Source organism: Palaemon carinicauda, chromosome 15 (assembly GCF_036898095.1).
Source record: "Palaemon carinicauda isolate YSFRI2023 chromosome 15, ASM3689809v2, whole genome shotgun sequence".
In the NCBI taxonomy this organism is placed as follows: domain Eukaryota; kingdom Metazoa; phylum Arthropoda; class Malacostraca; order Decapoda; family Palaemonidae; genus Palaemon; species Palaemon carinicauda.
Window position 1 is genome coordinate 138,391,434 of NC_090739.1, and position 17,103 is coordinate 138,408,536.

At 41.0% G+C, this 17,103-nt stretch overlaps 2 protein-coding genes across 3 annotated transcripts in view; one reads left to right on the forward strand and one right to left on the reverse strand.

The window, feature by feature from the left end:
* LOC137654785 (uncharacterized) overlaps positions 1-17,103 on the forward strand; it is a 262,756-nt gene that overhangs the window by 108,725 nt on the left and 136,928 nt on the right. The gene's annotated exons all lie outside the window — the stretch shown is intronic.
* On the reverse strand, positions 16,223-17,010 carry LOC137654408 (PE-PGRS family protein PE_PGRS16-like). The gene has a single exon (XM_068388011.1). The coding sequence runs from the start codon at positions 17,008-17,010 to the stop codon at positions 16,354-16,356; it is 657 nt and encodes a 218-aa protein (XP_068244112.1). The 3' UTR covers positions 16,223-16,353.

The following is a 17,103-nucleotide window of genomic DNA, read 5'->3' on the forward strand; positions in this document are numbered from 1 at the left end:
GGAAAATTATCTTTTAAAATAGGGAAAGAAGACGTCAGCATAGAAGTCTTGTAGAATCTTTGAAAGGACAGAGAGAGGCTAATTGAATGTGAATGTCGCCAAACCTTTGGTGTTCGTTCTATTATTTACCAAAGTGCTTTATTTTTGTGTTATCACTTATGAAGTAGAATTTGAATAGAAGCAATCCAGTTTTGTTTGTTACTAAAAGTCTCTATTACTCTTTTGCAATTAACTTATGCACGTTTCTGTTTGATAAAGGAGAGAAAGCTTTGCAAATAATTAAGTTATGAGTAGTGATGTATTTGTGAATAAATTAGTAGTTTTCTCACGTATAGTAATGAATATTTGTGGTAGTAGTAGTATTAGTATTAGTAGTATTGTATTGGTAATAAAGGTGACGATAATGTACCTCTGGTTTATGCAACGAACTTGATTTACAATATTACTCATTTATTATCGAATCTTGCTATAGCGAAATGAATTTTGTCTAATACTCACCTGCACAATCAACATTTGCCGATAGATCTTGTTACAGCAAGTTGCTTCCAATTTGATTTACTCTAACCCATTACGTAAGTATAATATACACACTAAGTCCCGATTGAAAAACAATTATATCAGCTAATTTCAAAATGTTCATGCTAATTAATGATAAAAATGATCTAAGATTTCGTTAATTTAATGAGCTTGTAGGCCGACGTAGCATAGTAAAATTCTTATAATTGTCTATACATGTCGTTCGCTAGTTATCCAACTACCATATTTGATTTGGTCGCCATCTGTTCTAACAAGAGCGATCTGCCGGCTCAATTTTTGAGTCCAGAGCGATAGCGTAACGATGTAAGGCGACCAAGGGCGCTCGGGACTTGTGTGGTATCCTTCCTGTAAACCTCACCACCAGGAATCACCACTTTTTGATCTTGCTGCCGGTGTGAGCAGACGTCCTGTTTACCTCTTCCGGCTTTTACTTATTTTCATTCAGCTAGGAAGCTTGCTTCTTAACAACAGTGCTTTCAACTCGTGAATGAGTATTCAACAACGATTGGACATTGATCGAACTTGAAGTTCTTCATCAGACATGGACCAGATTGACCATCCTTCGACTTTAGACCGACCATCCCATTGTACTTCATGCCGCAAGGCTAAGCTAAGTCGAAAATTTTCATTTGATAACCACTCATTGTGTGTTAATTGTAGGGGAGTTAATTGTAACCTGACTGATGTTTGTGACGAATGTAACACTTGGTCTCTCAGTGAGAGACAGTTGTATGTTAATCATATGTCTACCTTGGCTAAGAAAAGACTTTCTAAGCAAAGACTTAGGGAGGGTTCAATGGATCGACTGGCATCGGGTAATCCTACTAGATCTTACTCGGTTGGTGAGGTGTGACCGTATGTCAGTAATGTCTGAGGTGATAAACATGTCAGGTGAGCAATGTGTCCGGTCCCCTTCCCCGGTTGGATCTAGTGTAACAGGGTCATTGACCCTTGAAGAGTGTGTTGCCGCAGCAGAAGAACGTTGGGGGTCTCAATTGGGGTCTGTTACCTCTAGAATTGATACCTTAGCCTCAGGTTTTCAGAATGTGGCCTCTCAATTAGGCACACTAACTACTCTTTTCAGCTCCCTCGGTCCTGCTCTGGGTCTCCCCATTCTACCCTGTGCTGAAGGAAGCACTCATGCTGAACCGGCCCTAACGGGTTCCGGGTGTGAGCCCGCCCCGATGCAGAGCAGGTCCGGAGTAATGTCGTACTCCCCTATTAGCTCAGAGTTAGATGTTAGGGGTAGTGAGGGTGGTAGATGCTTCAACCAGACCGGAAAGGGGCAAGCAGGGTCACAGCTGACTGCACCTTCCAGTCTTCCTTGTGGGGATAATGCCCTTCAGGTAACCTCCATTTGTCCTGTTTCGGACGAGGGTTCGTCAGGGAGGGTTTTGGGAGAGAGCGGCACTCTCCAGCTGCAGGGTGGATGTGTAGGGGATGATATTGCTTCCCATTTCCTTGGGAATCGAGATAATGTAATTGTGAGAGGTTCTAAGGAACACCCTGAAGGTCTTGAAAAGGGTAGGGTCGAAGCCCAGGTACATGCTGCACCAGATTGGTCTCCAGTCAGGGCTCCTTCATTGTCTTCTTCGCGAACCCCTCGAGAGGGGGGCTCATCGTCAGAGCCGTCGGCCATCATGAGGGCAGCCAGGAGGTTTGCTCCAGAGGTTGGGGATGACATCCAAGGCTTGGAGGAGGGCGACATTCCATCATCTGCTTTTCGAAGGATGATTGCCTTCACCCAAGAGGCTTTAGTGGAATCTAAATCGAACATTACAGTGCAGGAACCTGGCGAGTTCCCTTCGGTATCCAGATTTTTGGAGGACACTCGTCAGTCAAAGAAACGGAATCCTATTCCACGCTGGTCGACAGGAGAATTTCTCAGACATGGGAGACAAGTGGTCACCAAGAAGTTGGCAGAGTATGTGGAAGGTGACAAGCCTCACTTTCCATCTTCTATCTTGGCTAAAAACAGGAGGGCCTATTTAGCTATTGGAGAGGATCCTCCAGCTCCATCTCCAGTGCCTCTTAACCCTTCATGGGAGGATATGACCAACCTCCAGAAAAACCATAAATCGTTAGTGGGTGTTTCTTTGGAGGATTGTGCCAAGCTCGAGCTGTCGACTAGAACAGTTCAGGAGAATCTGAACATGATGGGATGGCTTTGGGGTTCACTGATGGGCCTTCTGTCAGAACCAGGAGCTTTGGAGCAGTACCGACCCCTTTACAATCAGTTGGCCAACTCCATAAACCTCTCCATCAAGTCATCCATGACTGAGATATGTCTTCAAGAAGCATATCTGACTTCACGGAGGAGGGACTTCTTCTTGTCCCATGCCCCTCCGTCTCTCTCTGACATTCAGAAGAGAGCGTTGAGGGCTTCCCCTCTCTTTGCATATCTTTTGTTCAATGAGGACACGCTTGCGTCATCCCTGGCGAGGGCTCATCTCAAAGCTAAGGAGACAAGGGAGGACAAGATTCAATCATTGCTTGTAAGGACAGTAGCACAAGCGCAAAGACCTATTCAGCCTAAACCAGTGCCCAAACAGCCCTTGGTCGTAGGTGAGAAGAGACAGGTCAGCTTCCAGACTTCAACATACAAGAAGCTGAGGACAGGTTATCAAGGCCCAGGAATCTCTAGTCTTCCCATGCTTCTACAACCCAATGACAACCTCGACCTTCTTCTAGCTCGACATCAGCACATAGAGGACAAAGAAGGCCAAAGACAGTCGGCAAGGGTTTTCGTCCATAGGGACTACAGCCCTCGTGTATAAAGATAGGAGGCTGCCTTCAACACCACTGGCGGGCCTGGGAGGACCTGGATCCAGACCCTTGGGTCATTCAAGTTCTGAGGTACGGGTACAGGATTCCGCTCAGCCAGCCTCCTCCATTATCAAACAGTCCAATAGCATTCAACTCGTACCAGGAGTCGTCAGAGAAGGGAAGAGCTCTTCAGGCAGAGTTAGAGGATCTGGCAAGAAAGGGAGCGATAGAATTAGCTTCGCTTCCATTCCTTGGTTTTTACAGCCTTATGTTTATCGTCAAAAAGGCTTCCGGTTCTTGGAGACCCATCATAGACCTCTCTCGTCTGAATCATTTCGTTATGAAAACTCATTTCAAAATGGAGACTCCAAGGTCGGTCCTTTTGGCGGGCAGATGGAACGACTGGTTCTTCTCACTCGACCTGAAAGACGCGTATCTCCAAGTTCCCATCCACCCTCAGTCCCGACATCTACTGAGGTTTTGCTGGGAACAGGAGGTATGGCAGTTCAAAGCTCTCTGCTTTGGTCTAACGACAGCTCCACAGGTCTTCACTCGTCTTATGGCACCTGTGGGAGCCGCCTTCCACAAGAGAGGCATAAGAATGGTGAGATATTTGGACGATTGGCTATTCCTGTCGAGCTCAGAACAGGAAGCCATCTACACAAGGGATGTAGTCCTGAGATTGTGCAACAAACTGGGCATTCAGATCAACTTAGAGAAGTCGACCCTAATCCCCAGTCAAGTTTCCATCTATCTGGGAATGAAGATAGACTCCTCAATTTTGAAGGCTTTCCCGACACAAGATTGCATCTGGACTCTTCAGGAATGCATCAAACTATTTTTAACGACAAACGCACCTCCAGCCAAACTTTGGATGAGACTCATCGGCCTCCTGTCGTCGCTAATTCTGTTAGTTCCCAGAGGAAGGAGGAGAATCAGACCACTGCAACACCAACTCCACAACCTTTGGGATCAAGAGGATCATCATTTTCAGGTTCAATGGACAGAGACGATCAGACAGAGTCTAATCTGGTGGTCCAATCCAGTGAACTTGAACCAAGGTCTTCTTTTGTCAACTCCTCTTCCAGATATCATGTTGTTTTCAGATGCTTCGGATTCCGGATGGGGGGCATCAATAGGGGACCAGTTCGTGTCAGGGACATGGACAGCACAGGAATTGGAGGAATCTATCAATTGGAGAGAACTCAGAGCAATACAGCTTGCTCTCTGTTACTTCAACCATCTGTGCTCTTCAAGAGTCGTCGCAGTGTTCGCCGACAACTCGACGGCTATTTCTTACATAAGGAAGGAAGGAGGGACGAGGTCCCAGAAGTTGGACAGTCTTGCCCAAGAGATTCTGGCCTGGGCAGAGGGAAAGAGCGTGACTCTCATGCCTCAGTTCATCATGGGCAAGGCGAACGTGACAGCAGATGCTCTGAGTCGAAGAGATCAGATCTTAAACTCCGAATGGACCATTCATCAGCAAGTGGTGGACGATTTGGTTCATCTCTGGCCAGCAACAGTGGATATGTTTGCCACCGCAATGAACCACAGACTTCAGGCTTACTTCAGTCCTCACATCGATCCGGGATCAGTGGGAACAGATGCTATGCTTCAGGACTGGAGGCATCTTCAGGGATATGCGTTCCCTCCGTTTCCTCTGATAAGGAACATTCTGAACAAACTGAGGGAGTCCACAGGATGCAGTCTTACTCTGGTCACACCCTTCTGGCCTCAGAAAGACTGGTTTGTGGACCTCTTAGAGCTGTCAGTAGACACCCCCAAGGAGGTTGCCTGTCAGACGAGACCTCCTCAAACAGCCTCATCGACACGTGTTTCATCTAAGACCACAAGCTCTTCAGTTGACTGCATGGAGACTATCCGCAGATTTGCCAGGGCTCGAGGAGTCTCCAGGCAGGTGGCCCAACAAGTTACCTTCGCTCGAAGACCTTCCACTCGTATAAATTACCAGTACAAGTGGAAGATATTCAGGAAGTGGTGTAAGGACACAAAACACTCAATCTCGAACCCGACAGTTGCCAAGATTGCAGATTTCCTGTTATTCCTTTGTAAGGAAAAACGTCTATCCGTTCCAGCCATCAGGGGATATAGAGCTATGTTATCCTCGGTTTTCAGATTTGCCTTCAGGGAGATGCTTGAAGATCCAATCATTACCGATCTCATTAGGTCCTTCGAAATTGAAATTCCTAAAAAGGTGATTTCAGCTCCTCTTTGGGACTTGGACGTGGTCCTTAAAGCTTTAACTACGGAGCCTTATGAACCACTAGCATCAGCAGATCTTCGAAACTTGTCCATGAAGGCACTTTTCCTTGTAGCCTTGGCAACTGCAAAAAGGGTTGGGGAATTGCAGGCACTTTCAGCGGGGGTGGCTTGGAGGGGAAGAGACTTTGTTTTGCATTATTTGCAAGAATTCAGAGCGAAAACAGAGTCATTCAACAATCCACTTCCTCGGGAATTCGTTCTGATATCCCTCTCAGAGAGAGTGGGTAGAGACGATAAAGAGAGACTTCTGTGCCCAGTAAGAGCTCTTCGTTACTACCTAGACAGGACAAAGACTATCCAGCCACGTCCTAGGGCACTTTTCGTCTCTCCTAAGTGCCCAAACAAAACCTTGTCAAAGAATGCGATGGCCTTCCTTCTTAGACAGGTTATTAAGGGTGCATCGGGGGCATCGCCCACGTCATCAACTCAAGGGAGAGCATCAGGAGCCCACAGTATTAGGGGTATGGCTACTTCACTACGTTTTTGGACCAACACATCAATGTCTTCTATTCTGAAGGCTGCGACGTGGAGGTCTAACTCGGTTTTTTCATCATTTTACTTAAAAGATGTAGAATTAGTATATAATAATGTCCGTTCCTTGGGTCCCATTGTGGCAGCGGGCGGAGTCATTGCTTAACCACTGTCATCACCGTTTCCTCTCCTCTTCGCTGAACTTGGCTGGGGAGATGGAGTTATTACGTCATACCTTCACATGCACTGACGATTAAACCCTCTTAATGGAAGTGACACCTTGAGAGGCAGAATCGTTAAGCTCAGGTCCTCTAGCATCAACTATTGAACCCTTTCAATGGAAGTGACACCTTGAAAGGCCTAGATTGTTGAATGCAGGACGCATGTACCACCAATCGAACCCCTTCAACGGAAGTGACACCTTGGAGGGTCTAGATTGCTGAGTACAGGGTCTCTCTCACAAGTCGTAAGTGTCCGAAACATGACCAGACAGTTGGGGGAGGACCACTATGCCTGTAGCTTCGTCAACAGAGCGACCACAGAGGATGCCTAGACAGTAGCTCCCTATGGACTTGGCCCTGACATGGCGACTGACTGACGAACTGACAATTATGCTGTGACACATCGTCAAGTCAATCAAGGTAAGCTACAATTCAGGCAACCTTCCTTGCATCAAACTGATCATTTCCCCCCATCCAGCTAAATGTGGGGAATCGGCAAATGTTGATTGTGCAGTTGAGTATTAGACAAATGTAATTTTCAATTTAAAATTAATTTTCTAATACTCACCTGCACAATCAACATTAGATGCCCTCCCACCTGCCCCACTATCAATGATCAGAGCAGTTTCAGGTCTCTCCTACACCTGTAGAGATCAAAAGTGGTGATTCCTGGTGGTGAGGTTTACAGGAAGGATACCACACAAGTCCCGAGCGCCCTTGGTCGCCTTACATCGTTACGCTATCGCTCTGGACTCAAAAATTGAGCCGGCAGATCGCTCTTGTTAGAACAGATGGCGACCAAATCAAATATGGTAGTTGGATAACTAGCGAACGACATGTATAGACAATTATAAGAATTTTACTATGCTACGTCGGCCTACCAGCTCATTAAATTAACGAAATCTTAGATAATTTTTATCATTAATTAGCATGAACATTTTGAAATTAACTGATATAATTGTTTTTCACTCGGGACTTAGTGTGTATATTATACTTACGTAATGGGTTAGAGTAAATCAAATTGGAAGCAACTTGCTGTAACAAGATCTATCGGCAAATGTTGATTGTGCAGGTGAGTATTAGAAAATTAATTTTAAATTGAAAATTACATTTTTCTCTGATATCTTTTTAGAAACCCACTTTATGTGAATTCTTTGAAGATATACATCACTTGCACACATTTATCTCATGAATACAATTGTCTCCTGAATACATCTATCTCATACGTGGAACTTTGTCATGCAAACATTGTTACATTAGAAGGGGCTAGCGTTCGATCCCAAGTATGAGGTAGAAATTTATTTCTATTTGAACACGATGTTGTGTTGATATTTATCCATATTGACTCATTAGGGGTAATTTGATTGAATTACTACCAATTGTGTCACGTGGTGGCCCGGGAAATTGGGTAAAACTCGCTGGTAAGAGACTGATGTCTCGCCAGGTAAATCCTCGGACAGCTGTTAGCGTCAGGTTCCAATTTCTTTTATGGGCTCTCGTGACATGGTTGGTTTCGACCTGGCCTTTCATTAGAAGGGGCTAGCGTTCGATCCCAAGTATGAGGTAGAAATTTATTTCTATTTGAACACGATGTTGTGTTGATATTTATCCATATTGACTCATTAGGGGTAATTTGAATGAATTACTACCAATTGTGTCACATGGTGGCCCGGGAAATTGGGTAAAACTCGCTGGTAAGAGACTGATGTCTCGCCAGGTAAATCCCCGGACAGCTGTTAGCGTCAGGTTCTAATTTCTTTTATGGGCTCTCGTGACATGGTTGGTTTCGACCTGGCCTTTCATTAGAAGGGGCTAGCGTTCGATCCCAAGTATGAGGTAGAAATTTATTTCTATTTGAACACGATGTTGTGTTGATATTTATCCATATTGACTCATTAGGGGTAATTTGAATGAATTACTACCAATTGTGTCACATGGTGGCCCGGGAAATTGGGTAAAACTCGCTGGTAAGAGACTGATGTCTCGCCAGGTAAATCCTCGGACAGCTGTTAGCGTCAGGTTCTAATTTCTTTTATGGGCTCTCGTGACATGGTTGGTTTCGACCTGGCCTTTCATTAGAAGGGGCTAGCGTTCGATCCCAAGTATGAGGTAGAAATTTATTTCTATTTGAACACGATGTTGTGTTGATATTTATCCATATATATATATATATATATATATATATATATATATATATATATATATATATATATATATATATATATATATGTGTGTGTCTGTGTATACATACATTATATATATGTATATATATACACACAAATACATATATATATATATATATATATATATATATATATATATATACAGTATATGTATGTATGTATGTACTGTATGTATATGTTTTTTTCCGATGTTTCTCGTTTTTATTATTATCCTTAGAATTAGCTACTTCTGTAGGTTCATTTCGATAATGTAAGTCTGTGTATGTCTTTTTCGCCAAAAAATAAAAATAAAATTTATATTATATCAGTGAAAAGGTAAAATAATTAGAAATACATCAGTTGATTGAAGTTGATAGTTTTGTGGATGTGTAGATAAGAAAACCTTCAGCAATGTTGTTGTTATCATCTCTAGCTAAGCTACAACCCTAGTTGGAAAATTGGTATGCTATAAGCCCAAAAAATCCAACAGGTAACCCGATGAAGAAAGGAAATAAGGAAACATAGAATAGTGTGCCCGAGTGTACCCTCAAGCAAGAGAACTTTAACCCAATACAGTGGAAGACCATGGTACAGAGACTATGGGACTACTCAGTACTAGAGAACAATGTCTTGATTTTGGAGCGCCCTTTCCCTAGAAGAGCTGCTTACCATAGCTTACGAGTTTCATGTACTCTCACCAAGTGGAAATTAGCCATTGAATTATTTCAGTGCAGTAGTTAACCCCTTGAGTAAAGAACAATTTTTCTGTTATCTTAGTATTGTCAGGTGTATGAGGGAAGCGGAGAATGTGTAATAAAGAAGCCAGACTATTCGGTGTATGTGTAGGCAAAGTAAAAGGGAGCCGTATAATGTAGTGCTATCTGGCCAGTCAAAGGACCCAATTACATCTAGCGTTAGTATCTTAACAGATGACTGGTGCCTTGGCCAACCAAAGAACTTCATTTTTGTTTAATATTAGTTGATTACACAATAATTAGATGTGGTCAGGAACGTGTATTGAATATTGAAGAAATTAATAGGTCAGTGTTTGCAAGTCACCACAATTTATTTAATATATTAATAATATATTATGGATAGATGCACTTGTTTTTTTATTTTGTGAACTCGACTTACAGAATTAGACTCTGTATAGAATAGAACTTGTAAATACCGTTTCTTAAGCGAGTCTGGGTTTATTATAAATTAATTCAGTTTGCAGACATATAAATGAAAAGATGAGTATCTCTGTTATGCATATTTTATTATTATATTGAATTGCCATGATTATGTGTCAGTACCTCGCGAAGGAACTTTGATTAAGTTGTACAAATTGACTCTCTCTCTCTCTCTCTCTCTCTCTCTCTCTCTCTCTCTCTCTCTCTCTCTCTCTCTCTCTCTCTCCTGCTTTACAAGGCAACCGACTTCAACATAAAACAACCAAGCGTTAGTTAGTGATTTGTTTTTTTATTATTTTTTACTCGCGATTAAAGTTCGAAATCTCTCTGAAGGTCAGCCGTGGACTTGTCAGTATATAAGAGCGACATCGCTCCACAGCTTCACATCACTCCTCCTTATCCAACGGTTGTGACTGCAAAGGTAATCATTTATCCCTTAGCTGTTTATTTGGATTAGAATCCCAAACATACGTATTGCATATTCGAATATTATTGCATTGTCTTACCTTAAGATTATTCGGAAAAAAATCTCTCAATTTCAGATGATGAAGTTCCTGTGGTTGCTGATTGTGGTCGTGGCCCTTGTGGCAGCCGACGATAGCAGCAGTTCTGACGGAGACGACGAAGGAGGAGTCCAAGGGCGCACCGGAGGTGAGGCCGGTTCCCAAAGATTCTTCGGCCCAGGACTCGGAGGTGCAGGATTCGGCGGCTTAGGATTCGGTGGACCAGGACTTCTTGGCCCAGGAATCGGCGGCCTGCCCATTGGTCCAGGTCTCGGCCCCGTCGGAGGATTCGGTTTGGGAGGTGGGCTAGGTGGATTCGGTGGTGGATACTGTCGCTATTGGTGCCGTGTTTACGGCCAATACACCTGCTGCGACCACCTCAACCCCAACGCCTACCTTTAAAGGAAAGAAAAATAACACAAGTGTTGGAGAAGACAAAAGATTTCAATCACTAAGGGTACGAAAGAAACTTCTTAGAAAGATCCCTTTGACCAAGAGGAGGAAGAAGACCAACACTTTTGCTTCCTCGAACTGTCATCTTAGTTCAAATCCAAAGAATTCTTCCAACACTTGACTCCAGCTTAAGTTATCCTTTCCTGGAGCAATACTTGAGAAGTATCCTTCAGTGAACCGTCCCAAACTGGATTTCAGGAAATTCATTCCAGACTAAAATGTTTCGGTTGTGTTGACAAACGCTGCTTCGACGCTCGTGTGGCAACACTGTTTCATCCCAGCTGGGATTCTCTTTCTAAGTCATAACTGTAGGATGTATCCTCCTCATTTTAATCATTTTTCTTTTTTCTTTTCTACTATTCTCTCTCTTCAACTATCCCTTTGTAAAAAGATTTGTAATTACTGTACAGAACGTAAATAAGTTTATTTTATGAAATTGTCGCATTGCGAAATAAATGATGAAGAGTAATATGGTTATCTTTTAACATCTATCGTAACCCTTGAAGAAATATAAAAAGAAGTTATTAATGTCCGTTTGGCATTTGTAACCTTGTCTTATATAAGGCTAGGATAACACTTGGCTATACGCCTTGGCGATCAGAGATGTGGAAAGATCCCGAAAATTTAAATATCGCAGGTGCTTTTAGATGATATTTCAGCATATATTTTGTGAAACGCAGGACACTGTGGCGTACACGACTCATAATGCGGAGTAGGCAACCAGGAGAGATGCACATCGCAAGCACAGAGTAATAAGGGCGATATATGGGGATACATCGCCATGCAATACACCACCACCTTATATGGGATCCCATTGCAGTGGGCAGGTTGGGACATCTCAACTGCTTGGGCACTTTGAGGTAGTAGTCTTTATGTATGCGATATACATGCGATAAGGATCGAGGCATGTGTGATCCACGGGACTCTTGTATATAAAGTGTTTTATACCACTCCAATAAAGCAATTTTTATCCTTAAAACAAAAGTTTTTTTTTACCGCCCAAATATATTTCAATTTTTCCAATGTTCAGGCTTTGTATTTTATTTCGAATAGGACAAAGTATCTCTCTCTCTCTCTCTCTCTCTCTCTCTCTCTCTCTCTCTCTCTCTCTCTCTCTCTCTCTCTCTCTCTCTCAAGCCATAAATGTATAATGGTATTTAACCAACTCTATTTCTTATTTTTTCTATGTTGTCCATCTACTTTAATAATCTCTCTCTCTCTCTCTCTCTCTCTCTCTCTCTCTCTCTCTCTCTCTCTCTCTCTCTCTAGTCATAACTGTATAATAGTATTTGACCAACTATTTCGTATTTATTTTCTATGTCATCAATCTACTTCAATGAGCTCTCTCTCTCCCTCTCTCTCTCTATCTCTCTCTCTCTCTCTCTCTCCCTCTCTCTCTCTCTCTCGCTTTCTTGATATACCAGCGCTGAACGCATGCGCAGTGATGCATGTTGCCACGTCTTCCATAGGGAGATATAACTTATATAGTTTGGAGAGACTAGGTCAGCAATATCGGTGAAACAGAACTCGGAAAATGCGACGCGTTATCTCCTTGCAAGCATCGTATCGCCAGTGTTGCGACGGCGTGTGGCAACCGGGATGTATCGCACACATGACGATGCTCATCTCGGTCAGTGGGATTTGGCACGAAACACACCCAGTATGAATGGAATGTATGGTGATACGCTCAAAATTTTGCTAAAATCAACATCTCACCTCATCGATAACGGAAGAACGTTCAATCCAGTATTCTTTGGTAAAGAGAAGAATGTGATGTACTCTTGTATTTTTTCTAATACGCCTCTTAAGGAAGAACATATTTAGCTTTTTATATAGAACGTAAATATGCTGGTAAAATGTTCAATCATAAAAACTGGTATAAGTTATGAATATAAACCGTAAGTAACAACTGGTCAGACATCAAAGGTGAAACAAGGCTTATTTTGAAATCAAAATGTAAATTTTTAAGGTAATTCCATCTCATAAGTGATGAATAAAACTACCATTAAATTATCTGAAAATATCCTTTCTAAAAAGAGATGTAAGTAGAAGGTTCATTGCAAAAAAAACCACTTTGCGCTCATATGGTATAATGTGGCCAACACTTGTGGGATAATGCAGGATTCCATTTTGCATCTTAAAAAGCACTTTTGTTGGATTAGACATAACCAATAAAAAGTTTCTTAACTCACAAACATGATCCAGCAGTAATAGATTTCACTGGTTTGGTCAGAGTCCAAAACGGGAAGTGCCAATTCACTACAAAATCAAGTCTAAAAAGCTGGAGGACTCGATAATTCTACTTTTTCTTAGTCTGCAGGCAAAAGGCTCTCTCTCTCTCTCTCTCTCTCTCTCTCTCTCTCTCTCTCTCTCTCTCTCTCTCTCTCTCTCTCTCGTGCGTGTGTGTTCGTATTGTAGCCACATTCGTCCTATTAATGACGTCGACAGATTCACAACAAGAATACATATTATACAGACGTATGTCGACGTCACTAATAGGATGAACGTACTCACTCCAATCAAATCTTTTCACTTTTCCTTTTGTAGTTATAATACATATACATGCTTAATACGTCAGATTTCGGAATATCTACACACATATAGGCTACCTATGTATACCTATATATACATACATATATATATATATATATATATATATATATATATATATATATATATATATGTATATATATATTTGTACATATATATACATATATATATATATATATATATATATATATATATATATATATGTGTGTGTGTGTGTGTGTCTATTTATCCATATATACACCCTGAGGAGACAGAATACCTAATGACATATTGCCTATGGACAGAATACCTAAGGACAAAATGCCTAATTCCTCAACACGGACAAAATGCCTAACAGACATAATGCCTAATGGACAAAATTCCTAATGGACAAAACATCTAAACAGGGTTAAAACGTGAACTAGGTAGCTTAGCACTCTGTAGAGTACTGACCTCTGCCAAGGCGGCTTAGTTTACTTCATATTTCTCCCAAATTCAATGACTAGCATATATATTTGGCATTATGGAGGACTTATAGATAACATGTTTATAAGATATGAAATATCCAAGGGACTCAAGGATAGAGGAAAAAAAATTAACAAAAGTGTTTTTTATTAAACAATTACTCTTTAAAAACATACAGACTAAATAATCTTAGTTTTTTTTTAAACATAAAACAGAATGAATATAAATTTATCTTATCATGAATAGGTTATTTACCGGAATTGAAAAAAATTAAAAAATTATGTGCCACAGCTCTTAGATAGGATAAACCTTCATCTTTATTGCAAGTTGCACGAATTTTTTTGATCCGTTCATTTGCTCAAATATATTTCTTATCAAATTTTTCAACATTTGCACTTAAGGTGCTTGCTTGTTCACTTATGATTTTTTTTACAAGCTTAGAGAGAGTTGGGTGAGGAATTGAAACTCTCTAGTTAAAAGCATGGTCCTTCTAGAGAGTTCGTAGTTCTTGGCAAATTTGATTCTATTCTATGGCACACATTCCACATTTGAACATCGAAGGTTGGGCGTCTTTGTCGAAGACGTAGCTTCATCAGATTTAAGAGAGCAGTCTTTCATATTTTCCATAACTTTCAAAGCACCCATGCGTGCTTCATTAGGTGGATGCAAATGATTGTTGGAGTTTTTTTTTAATTAGATTATTACAAGTAATTATACTGGCACTACACAAAACACGTTTTTCACACCTCCAATATGTACGAACTTCTTTTCTCCTGTTAATGATGTATGCACATCCCTCAAATATTAGATTATTCCTCCTTTTTTACTAGTGATGATTTCCTTTTTGGACTGAAGGGTTTCTTACAAAAATTGAAATGATTGATACAGGAATTTATTTAATGAAAAGAATTGTAAATTTTTTTCTGCCTTTCAAAGTGCATAAAGAAAAGTAAAATGAACAACAGCTTGTTGGGTAGTTATATGGGTTTTAACTGTAAGATCTTCACTAATCTCGAATAATCTATTTAAAAATGCTAAATAAGATCCTTTTGCCTGGAAGGCGTTTTGTCCAATAGGCATTTTGTATATTAGGCATTTTGTCCATTAGGTCTGTCAGGCATTTTGTCCGTGTTGCGGAATTAGGCATTTTGTTCTTAGGTATTCTGTCCTTAGACATTCTGTCCTACTACCATATACACATATATAAATATGTGTGTATATATATATATATATATATATATATATATATATATATATATATATATATATATATGCATATATGTATATATATATATATATATATATATATATATATATATATATATATATATATATATATATATATATGATTTATATATAAAATAGCTTTTGCCTTTCAATGACTTTCTTACACATTTGTCCTCGTCTGTACAACATTACCTAAAAGTCCGTCCCATGATAAATGATAAGCTCCTACTTTCCTTAGTCCTGTGCACTCTGGAAACAAGGTGTCTCACAGACCAGGACTTTTGGAAGCAAGATATAAATTGGTACAAAAGATCCAGGAGACAGCCAGCCATTCCACATGCTTCCATTGCCATGAAATTGAAATACCTAATCGGCACGCGAAATATGTCGAAAGTTCTCTCACAGCCTTTTCAGTCTGTTTTGGCAAATGGAAATTCTTATAGATATTAGATTATTCTGATGGAAAGTAGCTAGTAATGTATATCCCAGGCCACTGGTATTAGACTTCAACTAGCAATATAAAATTATTTATAAAACTATATCAGTTGTTTTGCCATCGCAATAACCAGCTTTTATTTTTAGATTAGAGAACTAAGTTAGAGATTTTGTATTAAAGATTGTTGTTTTTACTTTCTAAGAAGGTCCACAACCCTATATTTCCTAGTGGTGATTATTTGGTTTTTAGACAGAAAATTAAAAATGGCTCCAAATTCAATCTACTTTTTTAAAGGAAACATTATGTTAGCTGACAAATAGACAGTCAGAGTAATTGACTTCAAATTTTTTTTATTTTTATTATTATTACTTGCTAAGTTTCAAACCTAGTTGGAAAAGCAGGATGCTATAAGCTCATGGCCCCAACAGGGAAAATAACTCATTGAGGAAAGGAAACAAGGATAAATAAAATATTTTAAGAAATGTAACAACATTAAAATACATATTTCCTATATAAACTATAAAAACTTTAATAAAAAAAGAGGAAAAGAAATTAGTTAGAATAGTGTGCCCGAGTGTACCCTCAAGCAAAAGAACTCTAACCCAAGACAGTAGAAGACCATGGTACAGAGCTATAGCACTACCCAAGTCTAGAGAACATTGGTTTGATTTTGTAGTGTCCTACTTCAATAAGAGCTGCTTTCAATAGCTAAAGAGTCTCTGCTACCCTTACCAAGAGGAAAGTAGCCACTGAACAATTACAGTGCATTAGTTAACCCCTTGGGTGAAGAAGAATTGTTTGGTAAACTCAGTGGTGTTAGGTGTATGAGGACAGTGGAGAATCTGTAAAGAATAGACCAGACTATTCAGTGTATTTGTAGGCAAAGGGAAAGTGAACCGTAACCAGAGAGAAGGATCCAATGTATTACTGTCTGGCAGGTCAAAGGACCCCATAACTCTCTAGCGGTAGTATGAAAGGGTTATATAAACTGCACAAATCATATAATCAGTTTTTATTTTAATAAGATTTCTTGTAGTTATACTCTGTACATTAATTAAAGGGAAACATTTTTACAAGGGGATAGGGGATATTTATACAAGAGAATGCTTTCGGCCGAAGGACATCTTAACGACGTCCGAATCCGAGAGGAGGTTTGCACACGTGTTCCTGCAGACAGGTGTCGAAGCAGCACTTGTCAACGCCTCCACATGCACCATCGTTGGAGCAGGTTGCAGGTGGCAGGAAGCTCCTGACGGGTGGGCAGACGGGGCGGACAGGGGGACAGTATCCAGGTTTGACGACTCCAGCGAAGCTCTGTGGTTCATGGGCGCTTTCGCAGCAGTAGGCCTGACCCTGGGGAGTCCTGCACCAGTAGCGGCAGTCGCTTGGGGGCCTGACGGCACCGATACCACCGATGCCCCCAAGACCTCCGACGGGGCCAATTCCTCCGAAACCACCTCCAAAACCAGGATTGATTCCTCCCAATCCTCCAAATCCTCCTCCTAAAGCGGGGTTCAAGCCAAATCCTCCGACGGGACCGAGTCCACCGCCAAAACCACCACCAAGACCTCCACCGAAGCCACCGTCGAAGAACCTCGTTGATCCCTGGTTATTGTTTCCTCGGGTACGACCTTCGACGCCCCCAGTAGCAGCAACTTGGGCGGCGTCGTCGTCGTTTCCTTGGAAATCGTCGTTGTTGTCGTCCTCAGTGTGAGAAGGGGAGCCGCTATCGTCAGCAGCCACAAGGGCCAAGACGGCAATCAGCAACCACAGGTACTTCATCTGGGAAATGAAAAAGGAGGCATTTAATTACATGAATTACATTTGTAATTCTTCATGTTTCTGTCACTGAAATGTTTCATGAAGAGGAAGATA